The sequence below is a fragment of the Lampris incognitus genome, chromosome 17, assembly GCF_029633865.1.
Source record: "Lampris incognitus isolate fLamInc1 chromosome 17, fLamInc1.hap2, whole genome shotgun sequence".
Taxonomy (NCBI): Eukaryota; Metazoa; Chordata; class Actinopteri; order Lampriformes; family Lampridae; genus Lampris; species Lampris incognitus.
This window is the reverse complement of record NC_079227.1, coordinates 2257823-2280454: the sequence shown is the minus strand read 5'-3', so window position 1 is coordinate 2280454 and position 22632 is coordinate 2257823. Positions and strand designations below refer to the sequence as shown.

At 47.2% G+C, this 22632-nt stretch overlaps 1 protein-coding gene across 1 annotated transcript in view; it reads left to right on the top strand.

Moving 5' to 3' along the window:
- Positions 1-22632, top strand: part of arsg (arylsulfatase G) — a 31861-nt gene that overhangs the window by 1277 nt on the left and 7952 nt on the right. Inside the window, exons 2-10 of the mRNA XM_056297246.1 lie at positions 484-752; positions 1323-1558; positions 2491-2602; positions 8617-8751; positions 13438-13649; positions 17881-17961; positions 18150-18258; positions 21012-21132; positions 21883-21973. Coding sequence (XP_056153221.1) covers positions 526-752; positions 1323-1558; positions 2491-2602; positions 8617-8751; positions 13438-13649; positions 17881-17961; positions 18150-18258; positions 21012-21132; positions 21883-21973 — 1324 coding nt within the window. The 5' untranslated portion in view covers positions 484-525. The remainder of the gene's footprint in view (positions 1-483; positions 753-1322; positions 1559-2490; positions 2603-8616; positions 8752-13437; positions 13650-17880; positions 17962-18149; positions 18259-21011; positions 21133-21882; positions 21974-22632) is intronic.

Below are 22632 nucleotides of genomic sequence, written 5' to 3'. Positions count from 1 at the left end.
CCACCGAATCCCACATGCAGGAATTTATAATCCACACACGGGATTTGCAGTTTGTGGGGTTTTTTTAACTGCAAAAAATAAATAAATGTATATATATATATATATATATATAGCTTTTATACAGATGTGTTTATGGATAGCGTTTATATATGTGTGTGTGGGGTGTGTGGTGACATGGTGATATAAGTGGAAGGTTGTCATGTCCTGGTCTTAACGGCTGCATTACAGTGAAGTGAGACAGTTTACTGAACTTAGTCCACTGACATGGACAGTGGGTGTCTCTACCTGTTCATCTTCATGTCCACATGACTGATGATCGTGGTGTTGTGCTGTGCACGTATCTCATGGAAGCAGCAGCAGTAGACAGCCACTAAACATCACCAGGATGGAGGTGTTCAGTCAGACATGTGCGATATTATTCACAGACTAAATCTACTAATGATCTTTGTGATGATGAATTAACTCATTGTAATCTGATCTCAGAGTGACATCACGGTGGATGAAAGTCTCCGTCCTCGGGTCACCATGGCCGGGGGTTTGGTCCTGCTGCTGCTGTCTGGGGTTTTTCTCTGCGGGCTTCTGTTCCACATGGAGAGTCAGCAGGGCATCAGAAGCGATGAACCCAGAAAGAGACCCAACTTCATCGTCATACTGGCGGACGACATCGGCTGGGGCGACCTGGGAGCCAACCGGCCCGGGCCGAAGACAAACAACACGCCTCATCTGGACCTGATGGCTCAGCAGGGAATCAGGTGCGGCTCAGCTCTTAAGTCTGTGTTCTGGTCACTGAGAGAACGTGTTGATGTTCAGGGTTCAGGCCAGAGGAAGATGTCGTGAGAAATGTTAGTCAGCAGTTTCTGATGTGGGCTCATGTTTGCGTCACAAGCCGAACATAAATTCATTTGATGCAACATTCAGAATCAGAATCGGACCGAGAAAGTTTCCGCATGCAACAGATTGAACTCAGTTTGGCTCAATAGACAATACAACAGAAAATATAGATGACATACGATAAAGACCATATGTAAAATAGGTAATAAAAATACTGTAACTGTATGAAGAAATGGTGTGCAGATGACTAGTACACACAGCAGAGGACAGTATTGCCTGAGGGGTGTGTACAGATTGTTGTGCTAAGATCGTTGTGCTGACAGGATGTTACACATTACTGTACGTGAGACACAGATGACTGCAGAGAAATATGAAGCACAGAATCTCTGATATGGTGCAGCAGCTTGCTGCGGGGGCAGACTCCAGACTTTCCATCCTGCCTTTTAAAACCAGACCTCTCTCGTGTCACTTCATCATCTTTTTTACTTTAGACTGACAGATTTCCATTCTCCGGCCTCCACATGTTCTCCGTCACGTGCTGCCATCCTGACGGGCCGCTACGGCTTGAGGAACGGCGTCACACACAACTTTGCAGTGGGCTCAGTGGCCGGCCTGCCGGGGTCAGAGGTCACCTTCGCCCAGTTGCTGCAGGCGGCGGGTTACTACACCGCCATGCTAGGAAAATGGCACCTCGGCCACAATGGACAGTACGGGCCCACTGACAGAGGTGAGAGACAAGCCTGACTTTCACTTCCCAGGACTGGTTTGGCCTGAAGTGGTTGTCCTTCAGACGAGAGGGAGGGGGTCTTCCTCGTGTCGAAAGGGCAAACCTGTCCCCCCTTCATGTTATAATTCCATCCATTCATCCATCCATCCATTATCCAAGCCGCTTATCCCAGTTGGGGTCACGGGGATGCTGGAGCCTATCCCAGCAGTCATTGGGCAGCAGGCGGGGAGACACCCTGGACAGGCCACCAGGCCATCACAGGGCCCACACACACACAAACACACACACATTCACACCTAGGGACAATTTAGTACGGCCGATTCACCTGACCTACATGTCTTTGAGTCACCTGACCTACATGTCTTTGAGTCACCTGACCTACATGTCTTTGAGTCACCTGACCTACATGTCTTTGAGTCACCTGACCTACATGTCTTTGGACTGTGGGAGGAAACCGGAGCCCCCAGAGGAAACCCACGCAGACACGGGGAGAACATGCAAACTCCACACAGAGGACGACGTGGGACGACCCCCAGGGTTGTACTATCCCGGGGCTCGAACCCAGGACCTTCCTGCTGGGAGGCCACTGTGCTAACCACTGCGCCTTTGTGCCGCCCTCATATTATGATTGATTTGTTCAATTTTACCTCGTAAATCGTGAATATATTGTCCTGCAGCCATTTTGAAACCCTGTCCCCCTCTGAGTTCGTACACTTGTGTTCTGTGAAGAAACAGAACACAAAACAACATTCATCTCTGTGAGCAAAGCAACCACTGAGCTGAACTGGGGAGGAAAGAGAGAGGAACAGATAGATGGATGGATGGATAGATAGAGAGAGATTTGCAGGTTTCATTCTCAGGTGTCCCAGTGACAGGCTGTTATATGTTGAATGATGGGTTTCTTTCTGTGTGTGTGTGTGTTTTGTTGGCAGGGTTTGACTACTTCCTGGGCATTCCTTACAGTAATGACATGGGCTGTACAGACAGACCGGGCTTCGACCTCCCGTCCTGCCCGCCGTGTGATGTCGGACCACTGCCGTTGAGGTGAGGCTGTGCCCTCGTGTTAAAACCCTCTCACATGTTCACATCCACGCGTGTTTACCATGGCAGTCTGAGTTTGCTGATGAAAAAAGGAAATCAGTCAGAATGATAACACAAATTCCTTTCCCTCATTTGAAATGATGACGTTGGACGAGAAATGAAAACATGGGATTGTTAAGTCATCACATCTGTAGAATCAGCCAGTGGTACCTGCAGTACAAGAACGAAGATGCTTTTATGTTAATGAGTTCAACTCTGTTTTATCTAAACTCTATCTCATCCTTATTATTATTAGTTTGTATATCATAGCTGGAAGAGCTTTTCTTTGCTGTGTCTCTACAGTATGATATACAGTATCATATATGATACTGTATATCATAAGTCATATGATATATGATATACAGTATGTACAGTATCATATAGGAAACTATATCACATGATACTGTATATCATATGTCATATGATATATCTACTACTACTACTACTACTACTACTACTTTCGGCTGCTCCCGTTAGGGGGCGCCACAGCGCAGCATCCGTTTCCATCTCTTCCTGTCCTCTGCATCTTCCTCTGTCACACCAGCCACCTGCATGTCCTCCCTCACCACATCCATAAACCTCCTCTTTGGCCTTCCTCTTCCCTGGAAGCTCCATATTCAGCATCCTTCTCCCAGTATACCCAGCATCTCTCCTCCACACATGTCCAAACCATCTCCATCTTGTCTCTCTTGCTTTGTCTCCAAACCGTCCAACCTAAGCTGTCCCTCTAATATACTCGTTCCTAATCCTGTCCTTCTTCATCACTCCCAGTGAAAATCTTATCATCTTCATCTCTGCCACCTCCAGGTCCTCCTCCTGTCTTTTCATCAGTGCCACTGTCTCCAAACCATACAACATAGCTGGTCTCACAACCATCTTGTAAACCTTCCCTTTAACTCTTGCTGGTACACTTCTGTTACACATCACTCCTGACACTCTTCTCCACCCACTCCACCCTGCCTGCCCTCTCTTCTTCACCTCTCTCCTGCACTCCCCGTTACTTTGGACAGTTGACCCCAAGTATTTAAACTCATATGCCTTCGTCACCTCCACTCCTTCCATCCTCACCATTCCGCTGTCCTCTCTCTCATTCACACATAGCTATTCTGTCTTGCTCCTACTGACTTTGATTCCTCTTCTCTCCAGTGCATACCTCCACCTCTAGGCTCTCCTCAACCTGCACCCTACTCTCACTACAGATCACAATGTCATCCGCAACATCATCGTCCATGGAGACTCCTGCCTGATCTCATCTGTCAACCTGTCCATCACCATTGCAAACAAGAAAGGGCTCAGAGCCGATCCTTGGTGTAATCCCACCTCCACCTTGAACCCATCTGTCATTCCAACTGCACACCTCACCACTATCACACCTCCCTCATACATATCCTGCACCACTCCTACATACTTCTCTGCAACTCCCGACTTCCTGATACAATACCACACCTCCTCTCTCGGCACCCTGTCGTATGCTTTCTCTAAATCCACAAAGACACAAAGTAAATCCTTCTGACCTTCTCTATACTTCTCCATCAACATTCTCAAAGCAAACATCACATCTGTGGTGCTCTTTCATGGCATGAAACCATACTGCTGCTGCTGATCATCACCTCTCCTCCTCTTAACCTAGCTTCTATTACTCTTTCCCATATCTTCATGCGGTGGCTGATCAACTTTATACCTCTGTAGTTGTTACAGTTCTGCACATCACCCTTGTTCTTGAAAATCAGTACCAGTATGCTTCTTCTCCACTCCTCAGGCATCCTCTCACTTTCCAGGATTGTGTTAAACAATCTAGTTAAAAAACCCCACTGCCATCTCTCCTAAACATCCCCATACCTCCACAGGTATGTCATCAGGACCAACTGCCTTTCCACTCTTCATTCTCTTCATAGCTGCCCTCACTTCCTCCTTGCTAATCCACTGAACTTCCTGATTCAATATCCACACATCATCAACCTTCTCTCTCTCTCATTTTCTTCATTCATCAGCCCCTCAAAGTACTCCTTCCACCTTCTCAGGACACTCTCCTCGCTTTTCAGCACACTTCCATCTCTATCCTTGATCACCCTAACTTGCTGCACATCCTTCGCAGCTCGGTCCCTCTGTCTAGCCAATCGGTACAAGTCCTTTTCTCCTTCCTTGGTGTCTAACCTGTCATACAACTCACCATACGCCTTTTCCTTTGCCTTCTCTCTCTTCACTTTGCGCTGCATCTCCGTTTACTCCTGTCTACTTTCTTCATCTCTCTGACTATCCCACTTCTTCTTTGCCAACCTCTTCCTCTGTATAATTTGCTCTACTTCCTCATTCCACCAAGTCTCCTTGTCTTCCTTCCTCACCCAACTTGTGGGGCATATGCGCTGATAACATTCAGCAATAAACCTTCGATTTCCAGCTTCATACTCATCACTCTGTCTGACACTCTCTTCACCTCCAGCACGCTCTTGACATGCTCTTCCTTCAGAATTACCCCTACCCCATTTCTCCTCCCATTCGCACCATGGTAGAAGAGTTTGAACCCACCTCTGATACTCCTGGCCTTACTCCCCTTCCACCTGGTCTCTTGCACACATAGTATGCCTACCTTTCTTCTTTCCATCATGTCAGCCAGCTCTCTCCCTTTACCAGTCATAGTGCCAACATTCAAAGTTCTGACTCTCACCTCCACATGCCTACCTTTCCTCCTCTCCCGCTGCCTCTGGACATGCCTTCCCCTTCTCCTTCTCCTTCGCCCAACTAGCATAGTTTCCACCGGCACCCTGCTGGATAACAGTACCAGTGGCGGCCGTTGGTAACCCGGGCCTCGATCGATCCGGTATGGAAATCTTATTTATGATCCACATATTTGATTTGGCAAAGATTTTACACCGGATGCCCTTCCTGATGCAATCCTCCCCATTTGTCCAGGCTTGGGACCGGCACTAAGAATGCACTGGCTTGTGCATCCTCAGTGGCTGGGTTATGTCATATGATATATGATATACAGTATAATATATGATACTGTATATCATATGATATATACAGTATGATATATGATACTGTATATGATATATCATATCATATACAGTATCTGATAAATAATGTCTGATACTGTATATGATATGATATACAGTATCATATATCATCTATGATATTGTATATCATATTATATCATATCATACTATATATCATATGATATATTATATACAGTATGACACCTATGTTGCTCCATTCTCTGGATTTACTCCCAGAATGACGACGTCAGATGTCTAACATGAAGCTGATTAGAGGAAAGAAAAGAAAGAAAGAAACTGCTGGTCGAATGAAGTCACACCTACTCTTCAACCCACCTCAAAAACAATCTTCACCTTTCTACATGAACTAAATCGGCCATGGTGCTAGCCTTATTAGCCTAAGTGAATCCTAAATACACATGAAAAGCTAGTATTTGAGCACGTTAAATCAATCTTAACCTAATTATTTTATACTGAAATTATGACAGACTGCAGGCCGACCAGCATGGCGTGTTCTCCACCACCAGTCCAGCACAAGATGTACTTAGGAATACGCAGAACCATGTTAAGATGACTGTTGTCTTGTAATAATATAATAATATTGATAAACAGGACTACTGTTCAGCCTGACTCTGAACACAGAACTACGTGGTGTGTGATCTGGTGTGTTAGCTTAAAGCTGTTACTGTAAACAACAAAGACATGTCCATCTTTAATAGACTTGTTATTAAACAAAGCAGCTCAAGGTGAGAACAATTTAGGCTACATTAAAATCCTAGAACATAAAAACTGTGTGTCCGTTTTGGGAACCTCAGAATTGCATCTCTGCTCTGCGCAGGTGGTGTGGTTTTGTTGGCTTCATCAGAACATGACCTCCAGCGTGCGCTGGGGTGGTTTGTGGCTGAGTGTGAAATGGCCGGGATGAGAGTCAGCACCTCCAAGTCTGAGGCCATGGTTCTCTACCAGAAAATGGTGGATTGCTCCCTCCAGGTTGAGGATGTGTTGTTGCCTCAAGTGAAGGAGCTCAAGTACCTTGGGGTCTTGTTCACGAGTGAGAGTAGGATGGAGCAGGAGATTGATGGAAGTTGGTGCAGCATCAGCAGTAATGTGGACGTTGTGCTGGACCGTTGTGGTGAAGAAGGAGCTGAGCCGGAAGGCAAAACTCTCAATTTACCAGTCAATCTTCATTCCAACCCTCCCCTATGGTCATGAGCTTTGGGTAGTGACCGAAAGGGTGAGATCGTGGATACAAGTGGCTGAAATGAGTTTCCTCCATAGGGTGTCTGGGCTCAGCCTTAGAGATAGGGTGAGGAGCTCAGACATCTGGAGGGAGCTCAGAGTAGAGCCGCTGCTCCTTCATGTCGAAAGGAGCCAGTTGAGGCGGTTCGGGCATCTGATTAGGATGCCTTCTGGGCGCCTTCCTTTGGAGGTTTACCAGGCACGTCCAACTGGGAGGAGACCCCGGGGTAGACCCCAGAACTTGCTGGAGGGACTACATGTCCAATCTGGCCTGGGAACACCTTGGGATCCCCCAGGGGGAGCTGGAGGGTGTTGCTAGGGAGAGGGATGGCTGGAGTGTTCTACTTAGCTTGCCACCACCGTAACCCAACCCCGGAGAAGTGGCTTATGATGAGATGAATAAAATCCTAGAACAGAAACAGCTCAGCCTTTTGGATTTGTAATCATCAATAAACTCAAAACTGGTGTAAACCCTTGCTTTCACAGCTAGTCCGTCCCTCCCACACGAATGAACGGACTCATGGTGGAAGGACTCGTGGTGGAGGGACTTGTGGTGGAGAGACTCATGGTGGAGGGCTTGTGAGGTGGTGCTGGGCTCCTCAGGAAAGATAAGCCGCTTTCAGACACAATGCCATCAGAGCTTCGCACGCTGCATAGCAAAGAAGGCGGAGTTTCAAAACTACTAGCGGGACATCTTCATCATGTTGTTGTTGCCAAAAAAAGCTAAACAAACTCCCAGTTAAGAAAGTAATAGGTGTGTAGCGCTGTGGAGTGGACAAAGCTGAGCTGTGTTCTTCATACAGGCTGCACACATCAACAGCTACACACCTGACAGGCCTGCCTGGTTGGAAACGTGCTTCCAAGCAAGGGCTTTCCTCCTGAGGTGTCTCCTACTACTACTACTTTTGGCTGCTCCCGTTAGGGGTCACCACAGCAGATCAGCTGTTTCCATCTCTTCCTGTCCTCTGCATCTTCCTCTGTCACACCAGCCATCTGCATGTCCTCCCTCACCACATCCATAAACCTCCTCTGTGGCCTTCCTCTTCTCCTCTTCCCTGGCAGCTCCATATTCAGCCTCCTTCTCCCAATATACCCAGCATCTCTCCTCCACACATGTCCAAACCATCTCAATCTTGTCTCTCTTGCTTTGTCTCCAAATCGTCCAACCTGAGCTGTCCCTCTAATATACTCGTTCCTAATCCTGTCCTTCTTCATCACTCCCAATGAAAATCTTATCATCTTCAACTCTGCCACCTCCAGCTCCTCCTCCTGTCTTTTCATCAGTACCACTGTCTCCAAACCATACAACATAGCTGGTCTCACTACCGTCCTGTAAACCTTCCCTTTAACTCTTGCTGGTACCCTTCTGTCACAAATCACTCCTGACACTCTTCTCCACCCACTCCACCCTGCCTGCACTCTCTTCTTCACCTCTCACCTCCACTCCTTGCATCCTGACCATTCCACTGTCCTCCCTCTCATTCATTCATTTCCTCCTGAGGTGTCTATACAATCTTAAACTTGTGTTGTACAGTTCATGGAATTCTGACACACACACATTAACTTTTCCTCCAGTTTGCCTTGGTTGGACAAGAGCGTCTCCTCAACCAACCAACCAACCAACCAACCAACCGAGAGACTACAGCCCTACATCTCGCACCATGTGTACTCTGAGCTGGAATACAAACACACACACACACACACACACACTGGTTGTTGTGTAACTGGTTGTCCTCATGGCAGGTCAGGGCGAGGCTGTTACTCCTGGGTGGGTGTCCCGCTGGTGGAGAACAGCAGTGTGGTGGAGCAGCCACTGGACCTCTGGACTCTAACACAGAGATACAAATCCACTGCAGCCAGAATCATACGAGACGCACGGTAACACCCAACACAACGTCCTCACACTCGTTTAATCTAATCCTGTGTTTTGGTGTTTAATAAAGGGTCAGTTGGCACAGGTCCACGGTGTAAAGGAAGTTGTCACTGACAGGAAAGAATCCAGTAGAGTAAACAGCAGATGGCTTTCTCAAGTCCACATCTGTCCCAGTGAGTTCTAGTGGCGTTTTATTACCACTGACTATCACAGATGCAAAGTCAACTGGGCCACAGTAAACTGTCTGCCGACCGACCAACACTATCATGTTGGAGGTACTTTCATATGGAGGTACTTTCATATTCTGTCATGTTGGAGGTACTTTCATATTCTGCACAGTTAACGACATTGAGAGCAAGGTTAAATTCATTGACAAAAAACAACAAATAGACAAAACAAAACAGCAACTGGGTTTGGAAAAAGGGGCCTGGGAAGCCATGATGGAGCTTGTCTTTTTAAGAAACGCTGTAAACCAGTGGGTTGGTTTTGTTCAGAAGACAGCTGAGACATGTTTTTGGACATAGAATTGTATCATGAATTTAATGCTGGTCGAGACAATGAGGTTGTCTTTCTGTCAGCTGGTCCACAGGAACAAACTGACCGGCCTTCAAACAAACCAGTGACCCCTGTCCTCCTTTTCTCTATCCTGTCAGTCCAAAAATAATATTTAGGAATTAGTTGGCCAGAATTATTCTTTAGAAAATCAAAGTTGAATCAGTTCATCTTGATACAACGTTTATTGACAAACATTTTCATTCGTTTCAAACGTTTCTCTCAGTAAACGTTGTGTCCAGATAAAGTGATTCAACTTTCTGTGATTTTCTTACCTGGATTATTGAGCATGCATCAAGACTTTCTTTAGAAGAACAAACACAAATTCATGTGTTTCTTTCTGCAGGCTGTCATTCAAATGAATGCTTAACACTGTCAATAAATCCAACCATGTTGTATATATTGTACATGTTGTATGTACTGTACTGTACATGTTATATGTACTGTACTGTACATGTTGTATATACTGTACTGTACATTGTATGTATACTGTACTGTACATGTTGTATATACTGTACTGTACATTGTACGTATACTGGTACACTCTTTCATGTACATCTACCTCAGGCATGTATGTAAGTAAACTGCTAACATGTATTTCAGCATCTCTGATATATTCTCTGCACCACTGCACCTTATCACCTCTTACTTCACCTGTATAAGTCAGTCCTTGTGTGTATATGTGAAGATTGTTGTGTTGTAGTGTTGTTATTCTATGTTAAGTACACTGAGAGAGCCACAAAACCAGAGTCACATTCCATGTATGTGCAAACCTACATGGCCAGTAAACATGATTCTGATTCTGATAAAGGCGAGGATACTTGCAGTCAGTTGAGACTGAAGAAGTCACTTAGATGAGTGATGAAATGTTTCTCCCACTAAGCTTTGTGTTCAGATGAACAGATTCAACTTTCTGAAATTTCTACACCCGGATCATTGAGCATGCATCAAGACAAAATCGACCATCCCTGTCTTTATTTGCGCATGAGATAGAAAAGCCAGAAATTGCTTCATTTGTGCTCCTGCGTTTCTCTCAATAAACATTGTGTCCCGATGAACTAATTCAACATTCTGCAACTTTCACATCTTGTATCCATACGGCGGTCTATTCTCCAGCTTGGTCAGGTGTTGCAGCGGTTTATTCTCCAGCTTGGTCAGGTGTCCCCTAACTTCTCTACAACCACAGCTCTTTTAAAATTCACCAGTGATGAAGCCTCTTCATTGGATGATATACTTACAAGCTCAATATTTATAAATCTCACTAAGGCTTTTGACATGGTTGATCACTACCCTACTCCTTGAAAAACTGTGTGCTATTGGTCTTTCAAAACATTCTTTATTTTGGTCAAATTCATATCTTCCCCAAAGATGTCAATGTATGTTTTCAGGGCAGTCAGTCAGGTTTTATGATCAAGGATAAAGGTGTACCACAAGGTTAATCTCTTGGGCCATTGCTGTTCTCCATTTTTATTAATGATCTCCCACAAATATGCTCTGAATATTCAATGATATGCAGATGATACTGTGATTCATTCTTCCAACCCTGACATTTGACAAATCCAGTGTACATTACAGGCTGATTTGATGTTGCTCAAAAATGGTTTTCTTGTAACAAATTTCTATTGAATAAGAAGTGTCATAGTATGTTGTTTGGCCCTAGAACTGACCTTTTGCATTTAACCAATAATTGGTCGATTAATTGGTCGGGGCACTCTGTGGGGGGGGGGGGTACTGCGGGAGTATGGGGTACCGGGACAGTTGCTACAAGCCGTCCGGTCCTTGTATAACCAAAGTGAGAGCTGTGTCTGCATTCTCGGCACAAAATCAAACATGTTTTCGGTGGATGTCAGACTCCGCCAAGGTTGTCCCTTGTCTCTGATTCTGTTTGTTTCTGATTCATGATTCAATTCTGATTCATGGATAGAATCTCAAGGTGCAGCTAAGGTGAGGAGTGTGTCTGTTTTGGGAACCTCAGAATTGCATCTCTGCTCTTCACAGATGATGTGGGTTTGTTGGCTTAATCAGAATGCAACCTTCAGTGCACACTGGGGTGGTTTGCAGGGAATGAGAGTCAGCACCTCCAAGTCTGAGGCCATGGTTCTCTACCGTAAAATGGTGGATTGCTCTTTCCGGGTTGGGGGTGAGTTGTTGCCTCAAGTGCAGGAGTTCAAGTATCTCAGGGTCTTGTTCACGACTGAGGGTAGGATGGAGCAGGAGATTGACAAGCGGATTGGTGCAGCATCAGCAGTAATGTGGATGTTGTACTGGACCGTTGTGGTGAAGAGGGAGCTGAGCCAGAAGGCAAAGCTCTCAATTTACCAGTCAATCTTTGTTCCAACCCTCACCTATGGTCATGAGCTTTGAGTAGTGACCAAAAGAGTGAGATCGCGGTACAAGTGGCTGAAATGAGTTTCCTCTGTAGGGTGTCTTGGCTCAGCCTTGGAGATAGGGTGAGGAGCTCGGACATCCGGAGGGAGCTCGGAGTAGAACCACTGCTCCTTTGCATTGAAAGGAACCAGTTTAGGTGGTTTGGGCATCTGATCAGGATGCCTCCTGGGCACCTTCCTTTGGAGGTTTTCCGGGCACGTCCAACTGGGAGAAGACCCCAGGATAGACCTAGAACTCACTGGAGGTTACTACATGTCTAATCTGGCCTAGGAACGCCTTGGGATCCCCCAGGAGGAGCTGGAGGGCATTGCTGGGGAGAGGAACATCTGTAGTGCCCTACTTATCTTGCTGCCACCGCGACCCGACCCCAGAGAAGCGGCTGATGAGGAGATGAGATGATGAGATGGTCGATTCATTTCTTAGATGGGACACCACATCAGAAAGTGGAGGACTTTAAATATTCGGGTCTCTGGCTTGATTCTCATCTTTTAAGTCCCATATTGACTCAGTCATGAAGGAAATTAATTGTAGCCTGAGAATATTGTTAACTGTTTCACTGACAGATCAGGAAAAGAATTGTTTCACAGTTGATACCAATACTAGATTGTGCAGATATTATCAATCAGAACACATCAGAAACAAGTCTGACCCTCTACTCTCTGTACATTTGTTTTGAGTTGTCCTTATAGAAGCCATCACTGTTTAATGTGTAAGTCCTTAAATTGGTTAACACCTAAACCTCGATGACATTTCGATTGGTTGCAATTTATTTCTAAATACATTTTCTTTAACTATCCTTCTTAAAACCATTTTTAATTCCATAAACATCATTGTATCATCTAAGGCGTACTGAGCATCCCTTTTTTCTTCATTCCTAGAATTTCTAAAATTGGACAACGTGCCTTTAAATTTAAAGCGCCATCTGTTGGGAACAACCTGCCCAGCTCAATTAGATCCATTCTTTCCTTTCATCACTTTAAGGCATCTCTAAAAAAGTTACCTTTAAACATCTTGCTCTTTTTTCTAATTATACTTGAGCTGTGGAAATAGTTGATCTGTAATGCGTAGCTGTATGTAATGTGTGTATATAACTGTGTATGGGTACCTGTACATTTACATGTATTTTGGTATTTTAGGGGAGCCTGTGGCTGGGGGCGTTGCTAGCCCTGTAGAGCTTTTGTCTGTGTATGTGCTAGTGTATTTGTGTTGTTTGCTTTATGTACTGTGTTTTCTGTATATTTGTGTTAAGGACCACCTTGAAAATGAGATGGTTCATCTCAAGGGGTTTATCCTTCTAATAAGATGTTTTCATGTACTTTATTAATCATTCAAGGGTGGAATGTGTCTGTTCATTTTCTCCATTTGGAATCAGCATTTTATCCCAGACCAGTCGGGGCTTGAAGTGTCTTGTCCTGTGCCCAGTTTACAGATATGGCTGATGGGGGCATCAAACCCTCTTGAGTGTTGTTGTTGTTGTTGTTATCATCGTTGTCATCGCCAACGGTGGTTTTGTTGTTGGTGTTATTGTTGATGGTATTGTCATTGGTGTTGGTGGTGGTAATAGTGTGTTGTTGGTGGTGGTGGTGGTGGTGTCGTCGGTGGTATTGTTGTTGGTGGGGTAGTTTCATTAACCACCATACTACCCTGCCACTCCTCAGTGTGTGAGATAAGATATTATGACCTTCACTGGGGTCCTTATGTTCCTTAGCCATTATTTTTCCATACATGACTGTGACATCTTGCCTTCTTAGGAAGCGAGGGCAGTCCTATCTGCTCTACATGGCTTTGGCCCACATGCACGTCCCCCTGGCCCCACCTGAACCTGCTGGGGCCTCCCGGCCCAGCCGGCCAGGCGCCAGCGAGGTGTACGCTGCTAGCCTGAGAGAAATGGATGACGTGGTGGGATGGATAAAGAGCGTTTCTGATGATACGGACAGAGACAACACGCTCATCTGGTTCACAGGTGAGTCAAATGCTGCGAAACTCAGTGTTTGCAGAAAAGCCTGATGGGACAATGAGGTGTTTACTATGTGTCCTGCTTACATAGACTGGATTTATTTCTTATGTCACAGTAAACAGTGAGGTTAGCCTAACTTAGCTCAGTTGCTGGGTCTCTACTGTGGTCATTTAGCCTAACTTAGCTCAGTTGCTGGGTCTCTACTGGGGTCATTTAGCCTAATTTAGCTCAGTTGCTGGGTCTCTACTGGGATCATTTAGCCAAACTTAGCTCAGTTGCTGGGTCTCTACTGGGATCATTTAGCCAAACTTAGCTCAGTTGCTGGGTCTCTACTGTGATAATTTAGCCTAACTTAGCTCAGTTGCTGGGTCTCTACTGGGGTCATTAAGCCTAACTTAGCTCAGTTGCTGGGTGTCTACTGGGATCATTGAGCCAAACTTAGCTCAGTTGCTGGGTCTCTACTGGGGTCATTTAGCTTAATTTAGCTCAGTTGCTGGGTGTCTACTGGGATCATTTAGCCAAACTTAGCTCAGTTGCTGGGTCTCTACTGGGGTCATTTAGCCTAACTTAGCTCAGTTGCTGGGTCTCTACTGAGGTCATTTAGCCTAACTTAGCTCAGTTGCTGGGTCTCTACTGGGATCATTTAGCTTAATTTAGCTCAGTTGCTGGGTCTCTACTGGGATCATTTAGCCTAACTCAGCTCAGTTGCTGGGTCTCTACTGGGATCATTTAGCCTAATTTAGCTCAGTTGCTGGGTCTCTACTGGGATCATTTAGCCTAACTCAGCTCAGTTGCTGGGTCTCTACTGGGATCATTTAGCCTAACTCAGCTCAGTTGCTGGGTCTCTACTGGGATCATTTAGCCTAATTAGCTCAGTTGCTGGGTCTCTAGTGGGATCATTTAGCCTAACTCAGCGCAGTTGCTGGGTCTCTACTGGGATCATTTAGCCTAATTAGCTCAGTTGCTGGGTCTCTACTGGGATCATTAAGCCTAATTAGCTCAGTTGCTGGGTCTCTACTGGGATCATTTAGCCTAACTCAGCTCAGTTGCTGGGTCTCTACTGGGATCATTAGCAGCTCTCATCACAGAAGAGACCGAAGCCTTCAGACACCAGTGAAGATGGATGGCTGGTCTGACAAAACCAAACTTTGTAATTTACAAATTTGTAAAGTTACTCATTTTAATATAAACAAAGAAATTAGATTATATCAAATTACATAAACACTTACTCAATCTGCTGGGGCATCCAGGTAGCGCGGCAGTCTATTCTGTTGCCTACCAAAATGGGGATCGCCGGTTCAAACCCCTGTGTTACTTCCAGCTTGGCCAGGTGTCCCTACAGACACAATTGGCCGTATTTGCGGGTGGGAAGCCGGATAATAATAATAGATTAATAATAAATTAAACTTATATAGCGCTTTTCTAACACTCAAAGCCACTTTACAATAAACGGTGGTGAAACAAGACAACAGATAAACATAGCACAGACATACAGGGATGGATGGGAAGGGGGGGGCAGACATACAGGAGTGGATGGGAAGGGGGGGGCAGACATACAGGAGTGGATGGGAAGGGGGCAGACATACAGGAGTGGATGGGAAGGGGGGGGCAGACATACAGGAGTGGATGGGAAGGGGGTCAGACATACAGGAGTGGATGGGAAGGGGGGGGCAGACATACAGGAGTGGATGGGAAGGGGGGCAGACATACAGGAGTGGATGGGAAGGGGGCAGACATACAGGAGTGGATGGGAAGGGGGGGGCAGACATACAGGAGTGGATGGGAAGGGGGTCAGACATACAGGGGTGGATGGGAAGGGGGGGCAGACATACAGGAGTGGATGGGAAGGGGGTCAGACATACAGGAGTGGATGGGAAGGGGGGGGCAGACATACAGGAGTGGATGGGAAGGGGGTCAGACATATAGGAGTGGATGGGAAGGGGGGGTCAGACATACAGGAGTGGATGGGAAGGGGGGCAGACATACAGGAGTGGATGGGAAGGGGGTCAGACATACAGGAGTGGATGGGAAGGGGGTCAGACATATAGGAGTGGATGGGAAGGGGGGGTCAGACATACAGGAGTGGATGGGAAGGGGGGCAGACATACAGGAGTGGATGGGAAGGGGGCAGACATACAGGAGTGGATGGGAAGGGGGGGGCAGACATACAGGAGTGGATGGGAAGGGGGTCAGACATACAGGAGTGGATGGGAAGGGGGGGGCAGACATACAGGAGTGGATGGGAAGGGGGGGGCAGATATACAGGAGTGGATGGGAAGGGGGGGCAGACATACAGGAGTGGATGGGAAGGGGGGCAGACATACAGGAGTGGATGGGAAGGGGGGGGCAGACATACAGGGGTGGATGGGAAGGGGGGGGCAGACATACAGGAGTGGATGGGAAGGGGGGGGCAGACATACAGGAGTGGATGGGAAGGGGGGCAGACATACAGGAGTGGATGGGAAGGGGGGGGCAGACATACAGGAGTGGATGGGAAGAGGGGGCAGATATACAGGAGTGGATGGGAAGGGGGGCAGACATACAGGAGTGGATGGGAAGGGGGGGCAGATATACAGGAGTGGATGGGAAGGGGGGCAGACATACAGGGGTGGATGGGAAGGGGGGGCAGACATACAGGAGTGGATGGGAAGGGGGGCAGACATACAGGGGTGGATGGGAAGGGGGGCAGACATACAGGAGTGGATGGGAAGGGGGGCAGACATACAGGAGTGGATGGGAAGGGGGGGCAGACATACAGGAGTGGATGGGAAGGGGGGCAGACATACAGGGGTGGATGGGAAGGGGGGGCAGATATACGGGAGTGGATGGGAAGGGGGGGGCAGACATACAGGAGTGGATGGGAAGGGGGGGGGCAGACATACAGGAGTGGATGGGAAGGGGGGGGCAGACATACAGGGGTGGATGGGAAGGGGGGGCAGACATACAGGAGTGGATGGGAAGGGGAGGGCAGACATACAGGGGTGGATGGGAAGGGGGGGGCAGATATACAGGAGTGGATGGGAAGGGGGGGCAGACATACAGGAGTGGATGGGAAGGGGGGGGCAGATATACAGGAGTGGATGGGAAGGGGGGGGCAGACATACAGGAGTGGATGGGAAGGGGGGGCAGATATACAGGGGTGGATGGGAAGGGGGGGGCAGACATACAGGAGTGGATGGGAAGGGGGGCAGACATACAGGAGTGGATGGGAAGGGGGGGGCAGATATACAGGAGTGGATGGGAAGGGGGGGCAGATATACAGGGGTGGATGGGAAGGGGGGGGCAGATATACAGGGGTGGATGGGAAGGGGGCTACGAGAGGGAGAAGCAGCAGCCACACACAACGCCAGCAGTACTCTCCCAATAAAACACATACAAAAGGGCAAGAAGACCACAAAACAACTGCACTGTGGACATAGATTTTCTGTAGGAGTTTACTCCCGTAGCCTATTCCACTCCCGATGTATCCACTAGGTGGCACTATTTAACCCATAGCTAGGGGCTGCTTCGTGGGCATCAGGGAATATCCACACACTGGTGGGCTTGCGTACTGCACGTCTAGGGGCCAGACCTCCTCCGAGTCCCTTGTAGTTCAGCCAGGGTCCAAGGTGTACCCAGTTACCGTGTGTCGCCACGAGGAGGCGCTATATAGGGATTGCTATTGGAGAGGCTATGTACTGGCAGGGAGAGACTTACATGCTTGGCTCTCCTGTTCACATTCCTGCTAGCCAGCGGTGAAGGTTGAGAGTTGAGACGTGACAGACACACAACACCACACCAACACACTAGACGCTTCACAACAACCCCACTTCTTACACAAGAATGTCACACACAATGTTGTGGGTATGTGTCCTGGTCGTTGCACTAGCGCCTCCTCTGGTCGGTCGGGGCGCCCGTTCATGGGGGAGGGGGAACTGGGGGGATAGTGTGATCCTCCCACGCACTACGTCCCCCTGGTGAAACTCCTCACTGTCAGGTGAAAAGAAGCGGCTGGTGACTCCACATGTATGGGAGGAGGCATGTGGTGGTCTGCAGCCCTCCTGGATCAGCAGAGGGGGTGGAGCAGAGACCGGGACGGCTCGGAAGGGTGGGGTAACTGGCCGGATACAATTGGGGAGGAAAAGGGGGAAAACGCCAAAAAAAGAAAGAAAAAGAAATCCGTGTGTGTGTGTGTGTGTGTGTGTGTGTGTGTGTGTGTGTGTGTGTGTGTGTGTGTGTGTGTGTCCTGTATTTGTAGGTGACAATGGTCCCTGGGAGGAGAAGTGTCAGTATGCAGGAAGTGCAGGACCCTACCAGGGGAGGTGGCAGACCATGAGAGGTACAGGTTTCTCCACCCAGCTCTTTGTGGTCATGACCTGCGTTGAGCTGCTGTCCCCGCAGGACAGAAGGGGTTGTATGAAAATGTGTTCTGATATAAATGAAGACCCCTCTCATTCGCTTTGGGGGTGTCCGTCCTCTGTGAGTCCCTCCTTCCTTTATGTACATCGTCTTCTCCTGGTTTGCCAGGCGGCAGCTCAGCGAAGCGGACAACGTGGGAGGGGGGTCACCGGGTGCCCACGCTGGCCTACTGGCCAGGCACGATTCCTGCAAACACCACCAGCTCTGCCCTGCTCAGGTATTTAATCTATAGCGCCCTCATCAGTATTTACCTCCTTGCCTTAAAAGCACTGGTCTGACTCAGCAGTAGCCTTGAGTCACGTCAGTAGTTTTACTCTGGATCGTCCTATAAATACTGCCTGGCCTGTAGCCTTGAGTCACGTCAGTAGTTTTACTCTGTACCGTCCCATAAATACTGCCTGGGCTGTAGCCTTGAGTCACGTCAGTAGTTTTACTCTGGATCGTCCTATAAATACTGCCTGGCCTGTAGCCTTGAGTCACGTCAGTAGTTTTACTCTGGATCGTCCTATAAATACTGCCTGGCCTGTAGCCTTGAGTCACGTCAGTAGTTTTACTCTGGATCGTCCTATAAATACTGCCTGGCCTGTAGCCTTGAGTCACATCAGTAGTTTTACTCTGGATCGTCCTATAAATACTGCCTGGCCTGTAGCCTTGAGTCACGTCAGTAGTTTTACTCTGGATCGTCCTATAAATACTGCCTGGGCTGTAGCCTTGAGTCACATCAGTAGTTTTACTCTGGATCGTCCTATAAATACTGCCTGGCCTGTAGCCTTGAGTCACGTCAGTAGTTTTACTCTGGATCGTCCTATAAATACTGCCTGGCCTGTAGCCTTGAGTCACGTCAGTAGTTTTACTCTGCATCGTCCTATAAATACTGCCTGGCCTGTAGCCTTGAGTCACGTCAGTAGTTTTACTCTGTACCGTCCTATAAATACTGCCTGGCCTGTAGCCTTGAGTCACGTCAGTAGTTTTACTCTGTATCATCATATAAATACTGCCTGGCCTGTAGCCTTGAGTCACGTCAGTAGTTTTACTCTGGATCGTCCTATAAATACTGCCTGGCCTGTAGCCTTGAGTCACGTCAGTAGTTTTACTCTGTATCATCCCATAAATACTGCCTGGGCTGTAGCCTTGAGTCACGTCAGTAGTTTTACTCTGGATCGTCCTATAAATACTGCCTGGCCTGTAGCCTTGAGTCACGTCAGTAGTTTTACTCTGTATCTTCCTATAAATACTGCCTGGCCTGTAGCCTTGAGTCACGTCAGTAGTTTTACTCTGTATCTTCCTATAAATACTGCCTGGCCTGTAGCCTTGAGTCACGTCAGTAGTTTTACTCTGTATCATCATATAAATACTGCCTGACTGTGTCCTCTCTCCTCTCCTATACGTCCTGTACAGTAATGACTTTGTCCTCTCTTCTTCTATACGTCCTGTGCAGTAATGACTGTCCTCTCTCTCCTCTCCTATATGTCCTGTACAGTAATGACTGTCTTCTCTCTCCTCTCCTATATGTCCTGTACAGTAATGAGTGTGTCCTCTCTCCTCTCCTATACGTCCTTTACAGTAATGACTGTCCTCTCTTCTCTCCTATATGTCCTGTACAGTAATGACTGTGTCCTCTCTTCTCTCCTATATGTCCTGTACAGTAATGAGTGTGTCCTCTCTCCTCTCCTATATGTCCTGTACAGTAATGACTGTGTCCTCTCTTCTCTCCTATATGTCCTGTACAGTAATGACTGTCCTCTCTTCTCTCCTATATGTCCTGTACAGTAATGACTGTGTCCTCTCTTCTCTCCTATATGTCCTGTACAGTAATGAGTGTGTCCTCTCTCCTCTCCTATACGTCCTGTACAGTAATGACTGTGTCCTCTCTCTCCTTTCCTATACGTCCTGTACAGTAATGAGTGTGTCCTCTGTCCTCTGCTATATGTCCTGTACAATAATGACTGCCGCAGTGGGTTGAAAAGTCATCACATTGTGAGAATTGCAGATGACAGGGTGAAGGAGCATGAAATGTCCCATGGTCCTGTCATAGACTATCTCTCCAAATGGTGTCAGGGAGCCTTTGTGGAATGAAATGTGACCAAGAGCAAAGACATGTGTACTGACTTTAGACGTAATCCCTCCAACTCGGTCAGCACTAAGGTTACTGGTCAGGAGGTTGAACGTGTTGAGTCATACCAGTACGTGGGCACTATAGCTGATAACAAGCTGAAGTGTGATTGTCATACCAATTTGCTATGCAAAACAAGCCAGCAGCACCTCTTTGTGTGAGGAAGCTGGCTAAGTTGGGTGTCGACAGGTCCCTGATGACTTTGTTCTACAGATCGAGTCGGTTATTATTTTTCTCTTATCGGTTGGTATGCCGCTCTCAGTCTTAAACAGAAAATACACCAACAAAGGTGATCAGGGTGTGCAGTAGCATCACAGGTACCAACAGAAGTCCGTCTGATTTATGTAACAACCACATGTTAAGGACAGCAGTGGCGGCGGCGCAGTGGTTAGCATGGTCACCTCATAGGAAGGAAGGAGGTTCTGGGTTCGAGCCCTGGGGTAGTCCAACCTGGCGGGTCGTTCCGGGTCGTCCTCTGTGTGGAGTTTGCATGCCCCCCTGTGTCTGCGTGGGTTTTATCCAGGTGCTCCGGTTTCCTCCCACAGTCCAAAGACATGTAGGTCAGGTGAATCAAAGAGCACATGGGAACCTGTTTCTCCTGCTGGACTACGGGCCGTGAATGATGAGCAGCCAACAGACGGCTGCTTTTTAGTACGTTTAGATGCAGTGTCAGAGAGACATCTGGGGTTATGTTTATTAATATTGATTTAAGCGAGAGAGATATGCTGCTTTCGCAGCAGCAAAAAAACTTGAGAAAACATCTCATCAATACACGAGACAGACACATTCAACCACAAAACACATGAAAAATCAGTGCATCGCAAAAACCCATTCACATCTTTTCCCCTCTCTGTCAGTGGTATGGACATCTTCCAGACGCTGCTGTCTCTGGCAGGGCTGCAGCCTCCCTCCGACCGACGGTATGATGGGATTGATGCCACCGACGTTCTCCTGCATGGAGCACAGACCGGACATGAGGTGCAAACACTCTTGCTTCATCCGAAAGATGCCATGATTAGTCTGCATCTTCAGATTATATCTTACCTGTGTTGAGAGATGACTTCCTCTAGAAAGGTTTCTACGCTTGATGGCTGATGATCCCATTCACCTCTGACCTTGTTGTGAAAAATTATCTTTAAAGGATAATTCAGTTTATTTACAACCTGGGTCTGATTTCCGTAGTTTTTCCATTAGATTCTGGACTCTGGACCACTGCTTTACAACATTGTCTTATGGGACAACTGCAGCATCGGACATGCTTCAACAAGTCCGGTTTAACCCAGTCGTCTAAACCAGGTATTTGGAAGTTAAAGTTAAAGTTATGGTGTGAGGTGTCCAATAGGACCAATGGTGGATGACGTTGCTGATCTACTTCCTGGTTCACCCTGCAGGAAGTAGCAGCCTGTACTTCCCGTAGGTAGTAGTGACATCCATAAACTAGCTGGCCAGCACCATAGAGAGGTCATAGATGACGGACAGTCATGGACACAGTCTGACTGAGACACTAGGGGGCGCTGTTGTTTAAACACTCCTGTTCACTTGTCCCATAAGACACCACTGTAAAGCTGAGTCCAGCGGTGGTCCATGTCCAGCACCTACTGGATGAAGCCGGTGAGTAACATGGGATAAGAAGTGATATATGTGTTTGACGGAAAATACTATGGAAGTAAAACCCAGGTTGTAAAAAACTGAATCATCCTTTAATCGTCGTTTCTTCTTTACCTGTAGTTCCTCCTCCATCCTAACAGTGGCGCTGCAGGCAGGTTCGGGGACCTGCAGGCTGTCAGAACAGGGAAGCACAAAGCTTTCTACATCACAGGTGAGCCTCATCATCCAAAATTCCTGTCCTGGTTCTTTAGATTCTTTTCAGATCAGTTAGAGCAGCATGCAGTGAAGGAGAGACGGTGTGAAGGGAACATCAGTAAATCAGGACAACATGCTGGTCCATCAGTGTTGTCCCACAGCAGCGGGTTCTTCAGTTCCTCCCACAACACAAACACATGGATGACAGACTGATAGTTCTCGGTAGCTTTGAATGTGAGTGTTAGGTCTGTTATGGACTGCCGACCTTCTGCCAAGACCAGACAGACTGCTGACCCATGTGCCCTGACCTGGATTGTCTTTGACTAATATTCACACTGAATGTCTTGAGGCTCAATAACCCAGGTAAGAAAATCACAGGAAGTTAAATCAGTTCATCTGGACACAACGTTTATTGTCAGATATGTTTCATCATCATCATCCAAATGTCCTCTTCAGTCTCAACTGACTGCAAGTACCCCACCCTTATAAACAATACAGTGACTGCAGGTACCCCACCCTTACAAACAATACAGTGACTGCAGGTACCCCACCCTTATAACCAATACAGTGACTGCAGGTGTCCCCACCCTTATAAACAATACAGTGACTGCAGGTACCCCACCCTTATAAACAATACAGTGACTGCAGGTACCCCCACCCTTATAAACAATACAG